Source organism: Copadichromis virginalis, linkage group LG18, assembly GCF_057382275.1.
Source record: "Copadichromis virginalis isolate Kocher_CV1m ecotype Utaka linkage group LG18, C_Virginalis_male_GT1.1, whole genome shotgun sequence".
Taxonomy (NCBI): Eukaryota; Metazoa; Chordata; class Actinopteri; order Cichliformes; family Cichlidae; genus Copadichromis; species Copadichromis virginalis.
The window spans coordinates 9,251,355-9,275,263 of NC_140635.1; the positions used below are offsets into that span (position 1 = coordinate 9,251,355).

Consider the following 23,909-nt stretch of genomic DNA (forward strand, 5'->3'; position numbering starts at 1 on the left):
CAAAGAACATGCACACACAAACTGGGTTGAGACTCAGAACCTTGTTGCTTTGATATTCAGTACAAATCACTGGTCCACTCTGCTTGACACTCAGGAAGCTTTAGGTTTTAAATGTGGTGCCTAAAGTTAGATATTTGGGTCACATCATGACTGATCTCTGCAATGATGATGTGCAGCACCACTGCTGCACAGTATATGCACAAGCAAATATGCAAGTCTTTAAATTCTACATGTGTACAGATGATGTTAAAAGCTCCTTTTAGATGGCTTTTTTTTATTGTACTCCATCTTAAACCACAATTATGGCACAAAAATGAAAGAAAAAAGCTTTAGGATGTTGCTCAAGCTTGTGCAAGTGCAACACTAAATGTGTATTGTTTTAAGTTTTGATTGAGTAGTGTTAGTTTGTTCTTTTCCTTTGTTTGATGACTTCATTTACTTTTGTTTGAGCAACCAAAAAAAAGTCAAGTGGATTTCATAATGGTTTTGAACACACTAACAATAAAAAGCCCATTTAAGCCTCTCAGAAAATTCCTAATAGAACATCTCAGCTTTTCATTAGTTATCTATTGTTTTACAGAGTTTTTCAAATCCTGCAGGAGGCATTACTCTCAAAACAGAAATAGTAACACCCATGATGTTAACCTATTGCTCCCTCTTGATGCAGTGTAACCACTGCACTGTTAAGCCAGGGGGCTTTTTTTTTTAAAATCTACATAAATATACACGGTACGGTATCATATACCAAACATTAAATGTATTTTTTTTTCCTAAAAACTATGAAAATACAGATTTCCATGCAGTAGTGTTGCAACACAGAATCTGACATGATGTCTATGCCTATTCAGGCCTCACTGGGAACAATGTAAAGCACAAAATGTGTGGGATAAACATGTAATTGTTATACTTTTACCAGAAACGTGGAAATCTTTGATCATCTGTTTTCAAAAGCAGGCCAACACGTTCGCTGTCTGCATGTTGGCAAGAGCCCGAGGACCACTGCCAAACACAAGGGCCGCAGAGGGATTTGAATAAATGTTTCTACAATCACTGTTTCCTCGTGTCCTTTTTAGATGAATTAAAAGGAGATGATATGGTGGCTCTGCTTGTTTTGGATGCACTGTGCAAGGAATGAGACAAAGACTAAAGAAAAGCGCTCTTGCGTAAATCAAAAGTTGTTTGACTTTGGAGACCAACTTTTTCCTTTGTGTGTTGATAAAATCAAGAACTACACAAAAAGTGTACAAGAACTAAGGAATTTTCTACACCAGTCATTGCAGTTAATCAAATCGCAATCACTATTGCTAGGATTTAGTTTCCCGTGAAAGCTCCAAGAGCAAGGCAGCTCTCAGATTGTGGTTTTTGATTGTTTTGCCAGTTTCATAAAAAAATTATAGTATGAGACATGTGCTACAGATATATATATATATAAAAATTATTTACTGACCTCTTACAGCTACAATCAATAAGATTTATTAATAACATAATGTAGGGTGCGATCGTGGCTCAAGAGTTCGTCTTGTAATCGGAAGGTTGCCGGTTTGAGCCCCGGCTCCGACAGTCTTGGTCGTTGTGTCCTTGGGAAGACACTTCACCCGTTGCCTACTGGTGGTGGTCAGAGGGCCCGGTGGCGCCTGTGTCCGGCAGCCTCGCCTCTGTCAGTGCGCCCCAGGGCAGCTGTGGCTACAATGTAGCTTGCCATCACCAGTGTGTGAATGTGTGTGTGAATGGGTGAATGACTGAATGTAGTGTAAAGTGCTTTGGGGTCCATAGGGACTAAGTAAAGCACTATACAAATACAGACCATTTACCATTATGTTTAGAAACAGAGTGGACCTTTCAAATTATTTCACACATTTCCTCTAGGTTCAAATTTGTAGCTCTTTCTCAAAAAATTTGAGTGATTTCATTATTGTAAACCCAGTAAATGTGCTTTTAAAGTGCAATCAACACTTTGAAACGGTTCAAACACTGGATAATATCTCATTATGGCTTCCAGATGGACTAAATAAATAAAAAGAAGCTTGCAGCTAGCAGCATGAAATAGTGAAGAAAGGGGAGCCGATATCATGTGATGCATTATTGAGCAAAGTGTAAGAATAGTCTAAGAAGAATTTTGGCTTTCAAGTTTTCTTCAACTGACTTTAAAACAGTCTTTGTCTCTGTCCTTTGTTACTAAAGTCCTAAAGATACAACACAGTCTTAAAAATAAATACATCTGCACCACATGGGACAGAGATCTTGGCTCCTCTTGTCAGCAGCCTGCTGAGATAATTACACGGTGCAGACTACATGAACATGGCCTAATAATACACAGTGCAGACATGGCAGGCTTGTAAGGTTCACCAGATCAGCAGCTTGGCCCAAAACCATTCTCGTTCTTACTGTTTTTTAATCAGTTGGAAGAAAAAGGTGAACACCTGAAACAGACAGTATTATTTGTAATTGTTACTGTACGGGGGACTTCTTGAAGAAAGAAATCAGCTGCTAATCTGACCGAAAGCTTGTTTGTGTCAATGAAACTTTGAACTTTATAAGCCGATCTTTTAAACTATTCACTGAATTCTCAGCGTCACAAATTACCAACATGATGTTAACAACAATCCAAGGGAGAGCAGCAGCTCCAGTCCTTCATTAAATACCACAAGCGATTAGATGATGAGAGAGAAACTACAGGAAAAGGAAACTCCATCCACAGGTGGACCCACAAGGAAGCGTCACAGAAGAATGAAAGGGACAGAAGGACTGAGAGAGAGTGAGTGAGAGGGAAAAAAACAGGGAAAATCCCAAAAAGTTATTGTTAGAGGCCAAAAACCAGGGGTATTAATATCCAGGTAAAATACCCCAGCTTGCTCCAGATCCTTTAAATCACCTTCAATTAATTCAGTGAGATTTTTTAGGTGTAACTGATTTTGCAGAAATGGAAATGTTTTCCAAATTCAATGTTTTTTAATGTGACATAAACAAAAGTACAAATGTTGGACTAGAGTAGGATTAACCTCTTCAAATCTTATGTTATTTAGTTCCATTTAGTTTGATTAAATCTTCTTTAAATAGCACCAAAACAATACAATTATTCAGCAAAGAATTCAACCCCAGCAGTTTTTATGGGTTGTTTTGAGTTAACTCTAGTATTCAGTGAGGTTTCACGGAGTCCTGAAAACTTCACCCCTGATAAAGTCTTTTGGAGCATCATGACCTGCCTCCTGTCTGTTTTGGCTCCACAATGGGCCACAACAAACAGCTCACCATTAACAACAGAAAGTTAATGTCAAGTGGACATTGGATAGTGTTCAGAACCCAGCCTTAACTTCTCTGATCACCTATTCTGCTTGTCTCTAAAGCCTGTATGTTTTATACCTTGTACTTGTGAAATACTTTTAACATCTCAGTTACAGTTCTGGTATCTGCTGGTATCTGCATGCAGTTTAAATTTGAATGGCTATACACAAATGAATTAATCATCATTTACTCATAAACACAGAAGCATAAAGTCAATCTCAAGTTCCCACAGAACATACATCCCTTAGTGCAGGTATAATGCCTTTCAAAGGCCAGAAGCTGACGTGAGCTCCACTGAGCTGAAATGACAGAAAGGGAGCAGTCAGATACAGAAACACAAAGAACAGGAGAGATAGAGAAGGAGCTTTTCAACAATGCTGCTTAATAAATCAAACAGGCAGATGAAGGTTCTGCAGTCTTCATGAACTCCCTGCACTGTAGCAAGCATGTTATCTCCCATCTCAGAGGTGAAAAATGAGGTTGAGGTAGGTACTAGTACGTCAGGTTTTGTTCCCCGCTTCCCATTTCTTGTTTAAATTCCTCTTCCGCTCTGCCAAAGTTGCTTTGAGGTGATTAGTTTGGTTGAGTTTTATGGTGAGTTATTATATTTTTTCAAGACTTTAGTGTAATGTTGCCCAAAACTCTGTTCACTTAACAGTAATCTCCAACACTCGGTCTTCCTCCCACAGTCCAGCACCATGCAGGTTGGGATAGATGATGCTCTAAATTCGTTGTAGATGTGATTCTGTTTCTTTCTGTGTGGGAGCACTAGCCAGAGCACGACTGTTTATTTAGAGGCTTATACTGCCATCTTGTGGCAGTAGTGAAGACTGACAGGCTCACTTGTTTCATTCATATAGTACCATTTCACAATAGTTCATCCCAAACTATCTTATAATGGGAGGCAAAGACTGCGTAATATTAAAGAGGAAACACCAAGTTCACAATCCCCTATTAGCAGAACTTCCTTTTCTGGAGGGTCGTCTGGTAGAACAAGGACTAAGAGAGACACAGGCGTGTTCCACTGGTTTGGGAGTTCATTGAGAAACCATGAACAACAAACACAAGACCAAATTCGTTGCCTTTGAATACACGTCTATTGTAACAGTTGCAACAACAATTTTAAGGAAAAACAAAATTCAGTTAACATTAGCTTGTAAGGTAATAGGCACCAGTCTGTCTAGTTTGCTGTGTGAAGATGGGATGTGTCAGTATGCCTCAAGGTAATTTGTGAGCCACAGATGCCAGTTTATGATAAATCACAATCTTTCATTACATTAAATAATACATCAGAAATCAACACTTAAGAACATTTATTCTAGAGTTAAACGGCAGTCAATACGTCTTGTCTTTTTGGTTTTGATGAATTAATAAGTTGACTTTAGAGTGTCCAGCAGCAAAAGTAACTTTAATTTTAATAGATATTTTAATAGACATGAGACAAAGTCTGCAGCAACATCACCCTGTGACAACTGGATCGTCTCGCAACATCAAAGTACCTCAGTGTGACAGAAGGACTGAATCTACATCGTGTCAAGAATTCAGGATACGCTTTTTAAGTTTTATACAAATAAACCTTTTTCAAATTTTACCAACTTTAATGATGAAAACAGAAAACTTACAAGCATTTACATGACACTATGGAGTATTAACACAAAATTATAGCTATACCTTGAGGGTAAGGAGGATCCCGTTCTACCTGTTGTGATAAATTACAGACTTTAAATGTTTAAAATAGTGAATCATTAATCAACACATTTAACAGGTCAGACATGATTATCACAGTTTTATGGCAGTCGTGACTTTAATTTTTGTTATTCATTGTCTAGTTTGAAACTAGAACTTGGCCCTATTCTGTGCAGCATCAGAGCTCAGATGATTTCTGAGGAAATCTTGGATCTTCTTCCACATGTGGACCTCAGCTGCTGCGTGGGACTTGGGCTCACCTCCCCACAAGGCTGGCTTGCCTAAAACCCCATGGAAGCTGGAAGGGCAGTAGGGTCCATAAGGTGGCTCTAAGTAGTGTCCAGCTCCAGGGTATGACACACTCTCAAACTTCTCCTTCCCGTGACGCTTCAGTCTCTCCACCATCTCATCCACGTAAGCCTTGCTGTCCCATTGAAGGTCATCCTCAGAGGCCACAAAGAGGAAATGTCCTTTGGCTCGTTCAATGGGAATCAGGCTGCCCTTGTTCTCCTCCGCCAGAGGATTGTTTAAAGCGTATTTGGTGTTGAAGGCCCCTGACTCAGTGGGAATCACTTTCTTTAAATCAAACATTAATGCAGAATGTATTTGTCTTTTCTTATAGTAGAGAGGGAAAACTACATTGGCAGAGCAGCCATTGATCCACACTGTGGCCTCAACATCTGGTAGGTAAGAAGCAACTGATAAGGCAAGATCTCCACTTTTGGAAAGGGATATTACACCAACTTTTTTACTGGAACCCTGTGGAAAAACATGTCAATGAACAGCCATCAAAGTTGTCTTCAACAACTATGAGTCTTCCAGAATAAATTAACTCACCTTAGTTAGTTTTTTTAGAAACTCGACAGCTTCTTCCAAATAATCCAGGTGGATCTCCTTAATGTTTTTAGGCAGGTCATCGTGGCCATACAGGGCAACAGTCAGAACCAAAAATCCTCTGCTGGCCAACAGAGAGGCTCTTTTCTCTGACAGACCTCCACCAAAAGTGTACAAATCTAACACAGCTGGGAAGGGACCCCTGCCTGGAATGAAACATACATGCAAAGCAAGCATATTTTTGTATGGAGCTAAAATTATGAGTAACTGTAACTAGGACATTTTCAAGTATGTACTTTTTTTCCTAAATGATGCTGACAAACCTGGAGGAGTAAACAGGACTCCTCGAATGTTCCCCTCTTTGATGGGGACCCGAATGACCCCATCTCCCATTAGAATCCTCTCATTAGTCGCCTCTGCCAGAATCCGGCCCTCACCTGCCTCCTCGTGCACTGAGAACTTTACCATGGATGGATTAAGGGCATTTGTCTTCTGAAGTCTTTTATGCAAAGAGTCCGGTGTCATTGACCAAAGCAGACCCATCGGTTCAACCCCAACGTAGCTCCCACTGAGTGAGGGGTCTCTCTTCAAGTCAATCTCCCCGTTGCCATTGGCTCTGTAGGTGGCCGCAGAGCTGAACACAGTTCCCTTGTCGTCGGTTGAGCTGGCTCTCAGGGAGACCACCTGCCTCGACCTCAGCCCGGCCACCTTCACCTGAATAGGCTCATCAAACAGACACCTGGCACTCGGGAGCAGCCTCAGCCTGATTTGGGAAGCCATGTCTTCAGCAACTTTCCTTTAAGTTACACGTTTAGACTTTGCCCTATAGAAAAATAAACAAAATAGTGCTACTGCACACGTTATTTTTATTACTCTAAGAGGTGCTGTGAACTTTAGCCTTTTAGAGTACACACTGGCCTTGTGGTAAAGTTAAAGAGTCCTATTGTATTTCACTCCAACTCTAGCATCCAAAGTGGATGTAAACGACGATGTGATATACGTCTTCCAGCTTTGTTTGGCTCAACAGAACTGTCAAGTTTCAAGGGTCCTGTGCGCTTTTATTTTGATGCCTTCCTTCCTACTTCCCTAACCCTCTCAGACCTGCAGTAACAGAACTACAGAAGCATTAGCGCTAGCTAAAAATCTTTTCTTCCCCCCACCAAGGGTAAAAGAGCAGGAAATATTTTTACATTTCTGTAAAAGCCTGAAGCCTCACCACCTAGACTTTTGTCGAGGATCAAGGGAAGACAGAGTACAAGAAAAGCTTCGTAGACTTTGGCTTCACTAACTAGTACATTTAAGCATTAAACATACGACTTAAGCCTGAAAACAAAAGCTTTACCTGACGCTTAACCCTCCAAATGTGGAGGCATACTGTTAGATTTGTGTTCTCATGAGTAAATATATTAATTTATTTTATGTTGTGAAAGAAGTTTTCTGATTGTCATTTTATTGTGAAAAGGATTTTATTTTGGTGATTATAGACTACTTCACTTCCTGTTCCTGTTGTTCCGAAGCGCGAACTGCTGAAGTAATGTATGGTTTTCCCCTCCTGTGTTGTTAACAATAAAAGAAACGGGAAAAGTAATCAACCACCAAGTGTGTGCATTATTAAGAGAACATGGCCGAAGAAGAAGAAAACTCTTCGAGCTCAACAGGTTATGGGCCCAGGCGTGACACAACAGGAGGAAGATGGCAGAGGTTAGTGTTCAACGGAGACGAAAACAGTTACGAACTTTGGGAGGCAAAGTTTCTCGGCCACATGCGGATCATTGGTCTAAAGGACACTATATTATCAGCCACTAACCCAGATGCAGAGAAGAACGCTGAATGCTACGCTGAACTGATACAGTTTCTTGATGATAAAAGCCTTTCACTGGTAATGAGAGATGCGACTGACGATGGAAGAAAAGCTTTAAAAATACTACGTGACCACTACGATAGTAAAGGCAAGCCCAGAATCATCGCACTGTACACAGAGCTGACGTCTTTACAGAAGAAACCAGATGAGACAGTGACAGATTATATTATCCGGGCTGAAAAAGCAGTGACCTCCCTAAGAAATGCAAAAGAAGTCATCAGTGATGGACTTATTATTGCTATGATTCTAAAGGGGCTTCCTGAAGCTTACAAGCCATTTGCTATTCACACAACTCAAAGCAGTGAAGATTTAACATTCACACAGTTCAAAAGCAACCTACGAAGTTATGAGGAAACCGAGAAATTCGACAACAAAGTAAAAGCGGATAATGTGATGAAGGTTGATTTAACATCAATCACCTGCCATGGATGTGGAAACCGAGGACATTTTGTAAAAGATTGTCGCCAAAAGGGAACACCTAAGTGGTGTAGCTACCATAGAAGCTCGACACACAGTGATGAGACATGTAGAAGAAAAACCAAATACAGAGATGATGCGAAACTAACTGTAGTAAAACAAGAGGACAAGAAAGAAGAGCAGACTTTTGTATTTAAAGTTAGTCAAAGACTTCTGCCTACTGACATAATAAGAGAAGGACTAATGGTGGACTGTGGTGCTACTTCACACATCATTACAGAGAAGAACAAGTTCATAAAGTTTGATGAGACTTTTGATCCTGAGAAACACTACATGGAGCTCGCTGATGGATCCAGGACAAACAACGTCGCACTCAAGAGGGGAGATGCCAACGTCTCTCTACGGGACATACAAGGACACTGTACCACCATCACACTGAGAGACGCCCTGTTCATCCCATCCTACCCTCAGAGCATATTTTCAGTGAAGGCAGCTACAAACTATGGAGCACAGGTGATCTTCAAGAAGGGACAGAATGAACTGGTGAACAAAGATGGGACAGTCTTCTCCATCGAAGAATACAACAGACTCTACTATTTGAAAACGGTAAACAATGAAACATCATACAATGACATGATGTCCTGTGACACTGTTAATCTGGCTTGTGATGTGAAAACATGGCACGAAATTTTAGGACATTGTAATGTTAGTGATGTGTTAAAGCTACCCGATGTTGTAGATGGCATGAAAATCACAGGCAGTGGCATGTTAGATTGTAATGTGTGTACAGAAGGGAAATTCACTAACAACAGAAACAGACAAAGCGACCCAAAAGCGAGTGACCCATTACAGTTGGTGCACACTGATCTAGCGGGCCCCATTGAACCTAGTGGCCAAAGTGGTCATAAATATGCTATATTATTTACAGATGATTTTTCAGGGGCAGTGTCAGTTTACTTTCTAAAACAGAAAAGTGACACCACAGAGGCCACAGCAAAGTTTCTAGCTGACTGTGCACCATACGGCAGTGTTAAGTGCATTAGATCGGATAATGGCACCGAGTTCACAAGCAGTTCCTTCCAGTCTCTTTTAAGGGAAAAGGGTATAAAGCATGAGACATCTGCGCCATATTCTCCCCATCAGAATGGCACAGCTGAGAGGCAATGGAGAACTCTCTTTGAAATGGGGAGGTGTCTTTTACTAGAAAAAGAGCTGCCAAAAGAATTATGGCCTTACGCCATCCAAAATGCAGCACACACCCGCAACAGATGCTACAGTAACAGGACTAAAAGTACACCGTATCAGATGTTAACAGGGAAAAGACCAGATCTCTCAAAACTGTGGATATTTGGGTCAGACTGTTATGCATACATACATGATCACAAGAAACTTGATCCCAGATGTGAAAAAGGGATATTTGTGGGTTATAGTAAAAATAGCCCAGCATACCTGGTCTATAACCCTCACACAGGAAAAGTGTCAAAACACAGACTCGTGAGATTTATCAAGAAGAACACTGTTGAACAACAAACACAGACTGATGAATATGACACAGAAATTCAGACTTATGAACATGTAGTGCCTTTAAAAGAAAGTACAGAACAACAAAATGAAAATGCAGCAGAGAACATACCTCCTAGAGAAGAGGAAACCAACACAAATGAACCAAACCCTGACATACAAAGAAATGAGGGTGATGAGCAAAACCAAACTGAGCGCTATCCTAACAGAGAAAGGAAACCTCCTAAATATTTAGAGGATTACACATCTAACTGCAAAGATTTAGCAAATGAAACCCCTGTAAGTGTTGATTATTGTTACAGAGCAACCTGTGGAATCCCCCAAACCTATAAAGAGGCGCTGATGTCACCAGAGGCACCAAGGTGGAAACAGGCAATGACAGAAGAAATCAACTCTCTGAAGGAGAATGACACATTCGAACTGACTACTTTACCTACTGGTAGAAATACCATTGGAGGAAAATGGGTCTACGCCCTCAAAGAAAATGAACAAGGACAAATATTCAAAGCCAGGTTTGTAGCAAAAGGTTACAACCAGACACAAGGAATAGATTACCAAGAGACATTTGCACCAACAGCAAACATGACATCTGTGCGAACCCTAATGCAAATAGCAGTCCAGAATGATCTTATTATCCACCAAATGGATGTTAAAACTGCATATTTGCATGCTCCCATTGAGGAAGAAATATACATGGAACAACCAGAAGGTTTTGAGCAAACAGAGTCAGGAGAAAACTTGGTGTACAAATTAAAGAAATCCCTTTACGGGTTAAAACAATCAGGTAGAAACTGGTACAAACTCTTGAATGACTACCTTGAACAAAATGACTTTGAAAGAAACCTTTCTGATCACTGTGTATACAGAAAGGACATTGGACATGAAACTCTACTCGTTATCATCTGGGTAGATGACTTGATCATTGCGGCTAGCAATACTAACTTGTTAAACACATTCAAAGAAACAATGAGGTCAAAGTTTAACATGAAAGACCTGGGGAAAATATCCAGTTTTCTTGGGATACAGTTTATACAAAAAGAGAATGAAATCAGGATGAATCAGAAGAGGTACATTCAAAGAATGTTGGAACGCTTTGGGATGTCTGAATGCAAACCCAGATCCACACCGTGTGAACTAAAAACGGACACTACTACATGTGGAGGAAGTGATGCAAATGAGACTGTTAACTCAAGAGAGTACAGAGAAATAGTGGGCAGTTTGATATATGCCATGACGTGTACGAGACCAGATATAAGCTGGGTTGTTAGCAGACTATCTCAAACACTAGCTCAACCCACGAGAGAGAACTTAGTAATGGCAAAACAAGTCCTCAGATACCTAAAAGGCACAAATGACTTTGAACTGATCTTTAAGAAAAGCAGTGAGAATCTAGATCTAATTGCTTACAGTGACTCTGACTGGGCATCCTCTGTAAAAGACAGACGCAGTACAACAGGCTACTGTTTTGCACTTACTAAAGAGGGACCAGTAATATCTTGGAAAACAAAGAAACAGCCTACAGTGGCACTCTCAACATGTGAAGCTGAATACATTGGTCTTGCAACCACTACTCAGGAAAGCATGTACTTAACCCAACTGTTAAACGGCATGGACAGAAAAAGGTACACATGTACTAAACTGTTTGGGGACAACCAAGGGGCCATTGCGTTGAGTAAAAACCCAGTGAACAGACAGAGGTCAAAGCATATTGATGTGAAATATCACTTCATTCGTGAAGCGGTAAATGAAAGGAAAATCTGCATTGAACACTGTCCATCAGAAGAAATGGCTGCAGACATACTAACAAAACCAGTTACAAGAGTGAGACTCAGAAAGTTTCAAAAATGGTTCTTTGGAAATGCATAAGATGCTATGGGCTAGCAGCATGAGAACAAGGGGGGTGTTAGATTTGTGTTCTCATGAGTAAATATATTAATTTATTTTATGTTGTGAAAGAAGTTTTCTGATTGTCATTTTATTTTGAAAAGGATTTTATTTTGGTGATTATAGACTACTTCACTTCCTGTTCCTGTTGTTCCGAAGCGCGAACTGCTGAAGTAATGTATGGTTTTCCCCTCCTGTGTTGTTAACAATAAAAGAAACGGGAAAAGTAATCAACCACCAAGTGTGTGCATTATTAAGAGAACATGGCCGAAGAAGAAGAAAACTCTTCGAGCTCAACACATACACTCACGAAATCTCCCACCACTACTGGCAAACGAGCAAAAAGTGTGCAGAGAGCCACGACAAACTCGAGCGCTTATCAAAACAGGAAGTTATCACTAATCCCTTCACAATAAGAGCCTGAACTGCAAACAAACGCAGAGCTGCTCGGTACCGATTATAGCCCCCCAACCCCCCTTCCCCTCTCTCTCTTCCTCTCTACTGCATGGCTTTGGAAAATGTGAATGCGTGCACAAAATTCAGACTTTTAATTGTATTTTCTTAAGTTTTAAAGCTTTATCTGCAATCATACTACATCAAAGTAATTAAGTAATAGAAAAACAACTAAATTAAAACTGAACAGTTAAACAAAAAATTCAATGTTTTTCATTGTCTACAGTACCTTAGAAATTTCAGTATGTGTTTTTTTATGTAGAAAAAAGGAAACTGCTTGAAGATAATAATAATAATGATGGATTGGATTTATGTAGCGCTTTTCAAGGCACCCAATGCCACTATTCATTCACTCTCGCATTCTCACTGGTGGAGGCAAGCTACGGTTGTAGCCAGCCACAGCTGCCCTGGGGCAGACTGACAGAAGCGAGGCCGCCTACTGGTGTTGGCCCCTCTGGCCAACACCACAGATACGCTTCCCAACCCCCTGAGCCACGGTCGCCGTAATAACAACCTTTTGTTTAATAAATGCTGAAAAGCCTGGGAAATCGCACATTGACTACAATGAGACTACAATATGACTACAATAAGATTATAACACAGTATCCAACATCAGGATTTAAGGGCAGAACCAGAAATAGAAGAAAATTTTAGAAGTACTTACAAGAAGCATTAACAGAAGCTTGCCGGAAAATAAACAAAAAGTTGTTGGAGAGTCCAGGGCTTTTTCCAGAAACCACGTTAAGAAAAGATGCGGAATTTGTTAATCGTGAGATGAGGGAAATTCCACGTTTTGTGTTATACATAGAGGGCTACCTAAATGGCTGGCAGGTTTTCTTCAACACACCTTAAATTTTTGTTTGACTCCTCCCCTCATGCTGCATCTGTCTGAAACTGTTCCTCATTTCCACATTTATGTAATCATCAAAGCACATAGTGATTTGAAAATTGCAGCTTTTCTGGTATTAAGAGATGACCACCTTACTACTTAGTAACATATTCAATAGAACATGTTGGATTTGTTGGAGGTAGTTACCAGTATGTCAGGTTTTGTTCCCGGCTTCCTGTTTAATTCGTCTTCTTGCCAAAGTTACTTTGAGGTGACTAGCTTTGTTGAGTTTTATGGTCAGTTATAATATTTTTATATATATATATATATTTTTTTTTTATAAAACAGGCCCTGGGACAAAGGGGGTAAGGTCAAGAACTGGTCCAGGATCACACAACAAACACTCAATAATAGATCACAGATAAAAGACCACCCCCACAGGACTACTGGTAGTGGCCATGTCCTTTCCCCAACATATATATTCATTTCACCTAGTAATAACCTCCAACAGGTGCTCTCCAGGTACTCTATCTTCCTCCCACAGCGAAGCAACATGAAGTTTGGGATAGATGGTGCTCTAAATTGGTTGTAGATGTGATTCTGTGTCTTTTTGTGCTTTAATATCAGGAATTATTTTGTCTAATTAAATATTGACTGGCAGCTTTTCTGGGGTGTACCCTGCCTCTCTCTAAATGTCGGACAGGATAGGCTCCAGCCCCCTTAATTATTGGGTAAGTGTTAAGTGAATTGGATAAGTGGTTAAGAAAAATTTAGGGATATTTTGGCTGGGGATCGTAAGCATATTTATAAACTGAAGGAGTAAGTTTAATATTAATAATATAAATGTACTACATTTGACAGATGTACAGATAAGAGCTAGAAGCTCCATTAACAGAAAAAGAATTAACCATGTAATATTTCTTATACCAAACAATATAGTGCCGGGGCTGGATGGCTTCCCGGCTGAGTTCTATAAGCTTTTCTGGGATATGCTCAGCCCAATATATTTAAAATGTATCCAAGGAATAAAACAAACTGGTATTATTCCCTGTGATTTAAACACAGCTGCTATCACAGTTCTTCTTAAACCTTGCAGGGATCCCACTGTCACATGTAGTTATTGATCACTCTCACTAATTAATACAGATATGAAAATTATAACCAAGGCAGTAACAATCAGAATTGAGAAAGTCATCTCATCCATAATTCACCTGGATCAAACTGGTTTTATCAAACACAGACACTCCCCAAACAATACACCTAGACTTTTGGATTTAACGGCTTCAACAGGAAGCCGTTAGGAAAAGCTTTGTAAAGACATTTGTGCAGAGAGCCATGACAGACTGGAGTGCTTACCAAAACAAAAAGTTACCACTGATCCCTTTGGAATAAGAACCTGAGTTGCAAACAAATGCAGAGCTGCTGGATATGTTTTTTTAATAATCTCTCTTTTGAATTTAACCTTTTGGATTTAATGTCAACTTAAATACAGTTTCAGTCAGTGGCAGACCTGTAATATTTGACCTGTACTAAATGAGTATAATAGTATTTGCCAGTGTGGCAAGCACGTCCCATTTTACTTAGAGGTTAACTCTAATGGAGCCAATGTTGCTATGTGAACTTTGCTCCAGATACCATTCCTGCTATCCAGAAAGTACATCATGAAAAGCTATTCGTGTACACGCAGAACACCCAAAACAACGCTTAACAACAGTGCAATCCTCTATGCCAGGGGTCTCAAACTCGCGGCCCGCAGGACGATAGTTTTTGGCCCCCACCTTAATATGAAAATTTAATGTTAGTGCGACCCGCGAGTTTGATAATGTATTTTAATGTATGACGTATGGAGTGTTTCTTTCTTTTCTGTACCTGGCTGGCTTCCTCCTTTGGGCAAACGCGGACATTCGCCCCAGCGCGCTGCGTTCACAACACTTCAAAAAAAGTTTTTTTTTTTAAGTTGCTGCCCAGCGGGACATTATACGTATATAGATTTATACACACGTCAGTGGGATTTTTAGTTATTTTTTCACAGTTATTTTTATTAATCCCTCGGGTGGGTTCCTCTGGGAAATTCGATTTCCAAAAAAGCACAGCACCGACAGAAGTTACAGAGTTATACACACACACATATATATAAATACAGAGACAATATAAATAAAATATACGAAGGGGATAAATAGAATAAATAGGAATAAAAATAAAAATACAAGTGAATTGCACATTTCAAGTATTGAGTCTATATCAATCTGTATTACAGATTGATTCATTTTCTTATTAATTCTTAATTTGCTTATTTATTTTTCATATTTTGTGTTAAAAAAAAAAAAAAGAGATTTGCGAAGATTGGAATTTTTTAACCATGCCTTTCTTGTGGAAAACCTAATGCGGCCCAGCCTCACCCAGACTCTGCCTCCAGCGGCCCCCAGCTAAATTGAGTTTGAGACCCCTGTTCTTATGCATTTCTGACTAGAGCTTTTTTCGTGTGTCTGACTCTCTTCTGACTACAAATATGTAGGACTGCTTTCTTTCATTTGCGCAAAATCTCTCAAATTAGAAACATCCTGTTTAAGAGTGATGTTGAAAAACTAGTTTATGCATTATTACTTCTAGGCAGAACTACTGTAATTCATTATTATCAGGCTGTCGTAAAAATTCCCTGAAACACCTTCAGGTGACCCAAAATGCTCCAGTAAGAGTACTGACAGGGAAAGAAGGACCATATTTAAGAAAAAAAAATCCAAAACAAAGAAGTGAGAGTTCAGGAGGCTAGCGGCAGAGACACAGCAGTTAAGAGGGCTGACCAGGAGGCTGGCAAAGAAAGACGGAGCAGATCTGGAGGCCGACCATGACCATAAAGATCCTCGGCTGACAAGACTAGAGACCGTTGTCAGTTTATACGTCAAGGACCTCCTCAATCACACTAACACTTCTTCTGTAGAGGAAATAGAGTCTGGGGATGAGGTATATGAGTCTGGGCACTGAGGCAGTCTTTGGTGGGAGGACCCCTAGGGAGGATTTTTATGAGAATCAGCACCCCCAAGTCTGAGGCCATGTTCCTCAGCTGGAAAAAAGTGGAGCGCCCACTCCGAGTTAGGGATGAGTTGCTGACCCAGGTGAAAGAGTTTATGTATCTCAGGGTCTTGTTCACGTATCATGAGAGAGGGGATTCCTTTTTTGATTCCTTTTGTCTGTACATTCATGTCCTTGGTTTCGGTCATCTCTCCTGATCTTGTCATTCTATAGGAATGTATTTAGGTTTAATGAGAGTAAAAGAATATTTAAGCGTTAACATGAAGTGGAAACTTGAACATTTAAGTAGTTGTTCATGCTTTGAAACAGCTAGAAAGAAGAATTAAACTGTCTAATCCAGGGAATAATTGTATTAAACATAAAAAACCTTTAATTTAAATCCATCCATCTAGAATTTACAAGTTTAAGGCTTGGTAATTTAGTAACATCACGTAAGATCATGAGATGAAATCTATTGGGCCGAGCTAACTGCGGTAACGCGTTGACGCCATGCAGCCCCATGCAGCGGGCGACCCGCATTAACTCGCTAACGGAGATTTGCCGAGTTAATGCGGTTATGGCGTTAACGTGATTTTAACGAGACTAACGCTGACAGCACTAGAAAATCTAGAATAGAAAATGAAATTATCATGGTTTTGGTAAGAGAAATTAAAATTACCAAACTGCATGAAACTGAACATTAAAACAAAACGTTAAAGGGAAATTTTCATTTGTATTTTTTTCTCCCACACAGTCTTTTTGGATAGCAAGGATTGGAGTGTGTCAAGGTTAATATATCACATTTATCTATACCAGAGTTGCAAATGTTTAACCGAAAACCAAAGGCACATCCTGTTCTTCTACAAATCCTTACCATATCCAAATTCAAACGTTTGAACTATCGAGCCAAGCGACCCGCAGAAAATAACTGCTAAAGCACTTGCAGAGAAACTGGACAGACTGCAATGTGATAAAAAAGCTAAATTAAATAAAGCTAATCATCTACAAGAGAGTATATGAAAATAATATCTATATTGTAAGTACATCACTAGATATAGATAATAGTATCTATATCTATATGGTTCAAGCCTCAACTAATGATTCTGTTGCTTTGTGTAATGAAGCAAGAACTATTCATGGTTCTTTGATCTGTGTGTTACCAGATGATGAAAATGAAAAGCATGAAACATGGTTTAAAGCAAAAACAATGTGTTATGATGAGTTTATTTATGAAGTGAGTGAATGGTTATCTGGTTGCGAACATTTGCATTTAAAATATTGGTGTTGATGATGGTGTTAATCCAGAGGACAGTGTTTCAAATGTGGCTGGTAAGCCTTCCATCATTAAAAGGTCAACTAGTGGTAAAATAAGGACGATCTGATTTCCTCGTGTCAGCATTGTTCCCACATCATCATAATTAATGTTGTTCCAGGTTCAACATTGCAAGTGACCAATCACCTTCTTGTGACGTAATTCCTTTGCGACTTCGAAATACCCGCCTTCGATTATTTCGAAATACAAGTGAAGAAGCGAAAAACCGCCGCCTGTCCGCCGAATTTGAAGTCAATTCGCCTGTCCGCCGAATTTGAAGTCAATTTAGGATACTTTCCTTTAATAAATGGTAAGCATTATACATATGTTCCTCACTTGGCTTGCTGTTTGTTTGCTAGCGATAGGCTACTTGACGACAGCATTAGCTAACCAGTGTTCTCTAGACCAGCGTTCCCCAACTTTTTGGGTGTTTCGTGGCCCGGGGGTTGGGTCAGGCAAAATTGCAGTAGCTTCCCTGATCATTTTACAAACATAAGTGAAGAGAATCTGGACTAAAAGGCCTAGACTTATGGTTGTGTGCTGAATCTATGAATCAAACTATCACCTGGAAACATAATTAACTGGTCCATAGCTGTGAAACTGGACATGAGTTCTTGATTCTATGGAGATTAACAGTAATCCAGAAATTTACAAATTTGTCCTGGTACATCGCGTAAATGTTGTCCCTGGGACATTGTGTAAATGTTGTCCCTGGGACATCATGTAGAATTTGCCCTGGGACATCGTGTAGATGTTGTCCCTGGGACATCGCGTAAATGTTGTCCCTGGGACATTGTGTAAATGTTGTCCCTGGGACATCATGTAGAATTTGCCCTGGGACATCGTGTAGATGTTGTCCCTGGGACATCGTGTAGATGTTGTCCCTGGGACATCGTGTAAATGTTGTCCCTGGGACATCGTGTAGATGTTGTCCCTGGGACATCGTTTGATAGCTTGTAAATAATGGAATGAAAATTATTGATTGTTATTAACTTGTGAAAAAGAAGTGTAACAAATCCACATGTTATGTTCTTACACCCTTACAGAAACTGTGACTCCTTCACAATGTCAGGTAAATGTCAACTCATGTTGAATAATCAACCAATCAAGCCTTTTATTATCACATGCAATGTTACACGTACAACTGCAATGAAAATTTCACCCCCTTCTGACCATACATATATTGCTTAAACATCACATTGGGAAGACAGGTCGGAAACAGTTAGGAAGGTCAGAAAACAATTTAATTAATAGATGAGGAGGAGAAAAAAGAACTACAACCAGACAAAGCTCCTAGAAGACTGAAATGGATGATGGTTGCAGCATGCAAAAAGAAAATGATATCTGTTGACTACAGCATATGCTTTCTCACAGATTACCTTGTGGGAGTAGCTGGACCAAACTCTATTGGTATTTCAAGTTTGAAATCCCTGTTTGACCAGACTAACATTTCAGATGAGGTACCTCTTGACATAAAAATCCTTTTATGTTGTCATAAAACTAATGTTAAATTCTGCTTTAAATACACTTTATTGTACAATTTACTTAATGAATCGTATTCCTTAGTTCTGTTTTTATTTATATGTATTTATTTATTTGTTTTATAAGGTAATAGATGGCCTAATCTATTTGCAGTGTGAGGTATGTTGAAAAGCTTGTTTGATCATAATAAGATAAGATAGAACTTTATTAATCCCTCGGGTGGGTTCCTCTGGGAAATTCGATTTCCAAAAAAGCACAGCACCGACAGAAGTTACAGAGTTATACACACACACATATATATATAAATACAGAGACAATATAAATAAAATATACGAAGGGGATAAATATAATAAATAGGAATAAAAATAAAAATACAAGTGAATTGCACATTTCAAGTATTGAGTCTATTGCACCGTTGACTATTTACAAAAGTATTGCACAAAAGGTATTGTACAGTGAGGTGAAGAGGCACTACAGCTTAGTTGTTCCCCCCTCCTTTGTCCTCCTGTTTCCCCTCCCTCTCCCCTCCAGAGAGGAGTTAAACAGTTTGATGGCGTGTGGGACAAAGGAGTGACATAGCATGTTTACGTTTTTTGTAATGTATTTGAAAACATAGGTGTATTTATGTTATTTTTATAGAATTTCCCTCACATTTATCCAATACCAAGCCAAATCACTGGAAAAATTTTGGATGGGTCCACAAGAGCACAAAGTGCATACTTTTTGAAGGTATGACTTGGACTGTGGTAACTATGTTCTTATCACAAAGGGTTTATAAGTTGCCACTATAAACAAACAGCATTTTCCAAAATTGAAGCCTTGTCAGAAGAACCTGAAAAATACCTTTCTGAAACCTTTTCTGTGTAAAGACTTGTTCAAAAGCAATGCACACAGATTAAAACATTTCTGTCTTGGCCAACTGATAAAGAACACCAAAAATTGAGTGGTGCGTGTTGAGTCTGTGGTCTTGATTTGTTTTGTACACACTATAGAAATTAATTAATGTAAACCAAAAATGACACTTTCTATATGTTTGTGTATCTGCAGAATTAATTACAAGTCTCACCTGACAAGCTTTTGCAGTTTTGCAGTGTCATTCTTGACAGAAAAACATACTTGTCACATTATTTTTATTTCCAGAAAAACATCTTTCAGATGTATGAGAAATTGATTGGAGCCTGTCTGGAAAACGGCAGCCACTGGACCTTGTTTGTAAGTTGCACAGATTTTGCACTCTCTCTAGTGCATGATACTTTTCAGTGTCCCTCATTAGGAAAGCTCAAGGCCCAAGCCTACCATATCCATCTTTTTACAAAACAGTTTTGTGACATACCCAAGAGGACCATAGTCTATATGAATTCATTTGGCGAGTCGGAGGTCAGAAAAAGTGCGGTGTTGAAAAACTGGAGGTAATTAATTAACATATTTAACATAACATATTTAATTTAATTGAAATCATTACCGAACGTGGTTATTGATTTCTCTATATGCTTTTTATTTGTAATAACTGCGATCTCTCAGCTCATTTGCTTCAGCAAGAGGCTGCGCTGGAGAGTGGACCTTGTCACATGTGAGCCACCCACATCAATAGGATGGGAACTCATGTGGAGTGCATGTCATAATGGTACTGAAAACTATAGCTTTAACCTATATAAGTAATGTTTACATCTTTGCCTATTCAGTTTTTAAAGCCTTAGAGGCAGGATGGTAAAATCTCAATTTTTTTTGTAGATTGAACCATTTCAGCAGTAATGCTTTGCTTTGGTTGCTCTGTTTTTTTTTTTTTTTCTCGGGGAGGGGGGGGGGGGGTTAAAAACAAACAAACATTTCTTTGTTAATCTAATTCTTTTTGTTCTTTTTTTTTTTTTTTTCTTCTTCGTCAATTATTAGTTTGCCCAATCTCTCATTGACGGTAAAACACAAGTGGAGGAGTACAACACTGAAATCACAAAGCTCAGGTCCCGACTTTGCCACTACTTATTTTCCTCAATAGGTAAAGATAAAATTAGCTGCCTTCTTTTTCTCTAACATTGGAAAATGTAACTTGTACTTAAACAAATTATATTTTGCAGATCGAACTAGGAAGTGCAGTCAGTGCTGGTGTGTGATTGCAGCCAAAGACCGGGTACACTATGACATGTCCTTAGCCATATAGATTGTTTATTTAATGGACTTTGTTCATTTGTTTTTTGTTTGTTTATTTCTTCTTCTTTTTTTTTTTTTTTTTAATTCACAGGTGCAGTGCCAGAAATGTGGTGCATACAAGCACATGCGTTGTTCAAAGTCTGTTTGTGGCATCTGTATCTTCTGTGAGAGTAAGTCACAATATAACTAAACAATGTCCAAAAATGTTTAAAGTGAAATTTTTTTTCGTAATTTTGCCTTTGCACACCAGGACTGTGTAATTAAAGTGGACGTTTCAAGATCCAGTTTTTACACAAAACTATTTTAGACATAACTGTGTCGTATTGTGGGGATTTCTCTTCACAATTAAATTGATATAGTGCTGTTTATATCATTCTTCTTTATGTAACAGCACAGTGCAGCACAGCAGAGGGAAAGGAGTTGTGCAGCATAGTGGGTGGCTATACAGGAGGAGCAATAGAAGTAGCCAGTGAAGAATGTCATCAGGGAAAGCATCAGGCAGCGAATGACAAAGGAAAAGTTCCTAAGGGAGAGAACATCTGCAGCAAATCGACAAGTAACAGTGAGATAGGAAGACTGACAGTCAGAGATGAAGGTACACAGACTGAAAGAGATGAAGGTACACAGACTGAAGACAACGAAAAAGAAGCAGAAGTATACGGCACAAGTCTGAGTACAGATAATGCTGCTGCTGATGATGTTGACAGGATCGATGCAGATACAGAATTCCAAACTGATTCAGAAGGAACTAGTACAGTTTACAGAGTGCATGGTCGCTTATCTGTACCAAGCTCAAAAAAGAAAACCTACACAATAACAGAAGACGAGATCAAGCGCAGAATCAACGCAGAGAACATGTCAGTTCATGTTTTCAGAGGTTTGATTGGGGTAGGTATACATTTCGTGATTTTGATGTCACCTGAAATAAATCCGGGTTACTCGTATCAATGAAGTGACAATGTGGCTGGAAATTGTGCATTTGCTGCAACATATACACAATTACACCATGTAAACAAAAGCATTTAACTTTGTGCGCATGTGTGTGTCTCTCTCTGCTCTTTTGGTGTTTGCACTTTTTCTTTTTTAGGGCCGTAAAGCCAAACTGCCCGCAATGATTCTTGACAGGCCTAAGAAGGCCAAAACTAAAGTAACAGTGTTTAGTGTTCTGAGTGAAGAGGAGGCTGGGGAGCTAGCCCTCAGGTTTGCCGGAAGATTGGCCTGCGATGTCACAACAGACATGGTCTGTAAAGGCATCGACCATTCAAGTGCTGATATGACAAAGTAAGTTAGTAAAACAATATGAAAGTTGTATCTTTTTTGGTATTATTTGTCATTTCCCCGTATTTGGGTTATTGGTGTAACATTGTTAATCTTACTTTCTAATAACAGACAGACTCTTCTCAAAATCCAACACAATCTTAAACATGAGCTGACTGATTCCTCAACCTTCAGTTTGCTGACACACACCTTTGGCCCCGCTGCACTGGATTCTGTCATTTCATTCCTGTGTGAAAAACTTGATCTTGTCTCTTAAATAATGAAACCTTTTGTGACTTTTGTTTGTTCTGTAAATCAGAATCTTGAAAATTGTTCATTGTTGTTCTAAGTTTGTGTTAACTATTTGGCAAAAATGATTGGTTCCTAATCCAAACAGCATAATGACTGTTCTAACACATATCTTAAAAATGCTACAAAGAAAGAAAATTATCACATATGTTTCAATATGAATGTAATTGTGTCACACTCGGTTTGTAGTAGCTTTCCTGTTTTATTTTGAGTTTTGGTATGTTTACACTGTTATTTTTATTTCCCGTGTGTTCGTCTTCCCTTATTAGTTTTACTGTATTTAATTAGTCTGATTTAATAACTTATAATTATTTACTTTCCAGTGTGTATATATGCTCCTCGTTTGGATTATTGTTTGTTTGAGTTCTGCCTGTCTTTTCTATTAAAGATTTGGACTTTTGGACTATTAGTGGACCTCGTAGGTTTTTATTCTGTTCAATTGGTAATTGACTGGGTTTAATTTAGTGGCCTGGAAAACAGGCCGGAGGGGTCTGGTCATTTTAACCCCCTAAGACCCGAAATCTTCCATGGCATGCATTTTTAATTTCTCTTTGATATTTGGGCCGATTGGAACCCGATGAATGTAAAAAGAAAGAATTACCAGGTTTTGTTTTTTTTTTACCTAATTTTTGTTTCTGAGAAAAATGAGAGCCACATATGAGGACATTAATTTGAAATTTCGATAGAACAGTTGCAGTATAATGTCCTCATAACTGTATATCAGGCACTTGTTGATCAAGATTTAGTATTTTGGTCTAAATAACCCAAAATGTGATGTCCACATGTGTGGACGCCAGGCTGGAGTAAAGTGTTAGAGCTATTTATACCTATGTAAACTTTTATACACTGGTTTTTACCTGTCTTGTTTCAGAAAGGTTTAAAAGGGTAATGTCCACAGTTTATTTGTTTATTTATTTGTTTGAATTCAACATATTTTATTAAAGTAATTGAGCTTGAACACAGAAAAAACTGAATCAAATAATCATAAAATCAAATCACTTGCACTATACTGAAGTCTAATCTACTCTGAGCTAATGCCGGTTTCCAACACTAATGATCGGGTGAAGGAGAGAGATGAGGGTGTGCACGGCCACTGGTGCTCTTATCCCTGTTCTTTGTGATACAATCCAACAGGAAAGCAGTCAAACCCTTGGACATTAGCCAAGTTAACGTTCACAAATATATACACACAGAGGAACTCTGAGCCCCAATGTCAGCATTAGCACAAACATGCCACTTCATACCAAATCTCAGTGTGAGGTCAGGTGTTAGTCTCATTCCATTATTCTGGCTATATTTTCTTACTCATTACTATTAAACTTATACTTAAGACTAACTATTAACAAAATCACACCCCAATAACTCTGTTATTACACTTTGTATTTAATCATAAAAAGGCTGGATGTTGAAACCTTTTACTTCTATTTTGTATGAGCCAGGATTCTCAACAGCTGATACTCTGTCCAAAAAGTGACAGGTATCGTTTTATGGAGCAAAAAACTTAAGAGCGCATATTTTATAAATAATACCAACAATTACAAATGCAGACCTTTAATAGTAATAAGTAATCCTTTATTTATAATGCATAGCAATATAAAAATAGTAACATATGAAAATATTACAATGGG

The 23,909-nt window shown here is 38.9% G+C and overlaps 2 protein-coding genes across 4 annotated transcripts in view; one reads left to right on the forward strand and one right to left on the reverse strand.

Moving 5' to 3' along the window:
* Window positions 1-4,671: 4,671 nt before the first annotated feature.
* Window positions 4,672-23,909, reverse strand: part of LOC146687244 (acyl-coenzyme A thioesterase 5-like) — a 35,639-nt gene continuing 16,401 nt past the window's right edge. The window contains exons 1-4 of one of the 3 annotated variants that reach the window (XM_085440366.1): window positions 12,603-12,779; window positions 6,126-6,625; window positions 5,806-6,008; window positions 4,672-5,727 (exon numbers count right to left, since the gene is read on the reverse strand). In XM_085440366.1, coding sequence (XP_085296492.1) covers window positions 5,119-5,727; window positions 5,806-6,008; window positions 6,126-6,582 — 1,269 coding nt within the window. In that variant the 5' untranslated portion in view covers window positions 6,583-6,625; window positions 12,603-12,779 and the 3' untranslated portion in view covers window positions 4,672-5,118. Of the gene's footprint in view, window positions 5,728-5,805; window positions 6,009-6,125; window positions 6,626-7,144; window positions 7,163-12,602; window positions 12,780-23,909 lie in introns of those variants that run through there. The other 2 variants (XM_085440367.1, XM_085440365.1) reach the window with 2 other exon arrangements.
* Window positions 18,053-22,690, forward strand: LOC146687245 (uncharacterized). The gene is made up of 9 exons (XM_085440371.1): window positions 18,053-18,548; window positions 18,697-18,729; window positions 19,210-19,299; window positions 19,711-20,194; window positions 20,461-20,563; window positions 20,643-20,695; window positions 20,807-20,885; window positions 21,107-21,996; window positions 22,105-22,690. Exons 4-8 carry the CDS (start codon window positions 20,192-20,194, stop codon window positions 21,664-21,666), a joined length of 798 nt encoding a protein of 265 aa, XP_085296497.1. The 5' UTR covers window positions 18,053-18,548; window positions 18,697-18,729; window positions 19,210-19,299; window positions 19,711-20,191; the 3' UTR covers window positions 21,667-21,996; window positions 22,105-22,690.

What these genes read in the sequence shown, in the direction of transcription:
- LOC146687245 (XM_085440371.1), top strand. An exon ending in CTACTTATTTTCCTCAATAG is followed by an intron (nt 20,564 to 20,642) that starts GTAAAGATAAAA and finishes TATATTTTGCAG; the next exon opens with ATCGAACTAGGAAGTGCAGT. An exon ending in TGATTGCAGCCAAAGACCGG is followed by an intron (nt 20,696 to 20,806) that starts GTACACTATGAC and finishes TTTAATTCACAG; the next exon opens with GTGCAGTGCCAGAAATGTGG.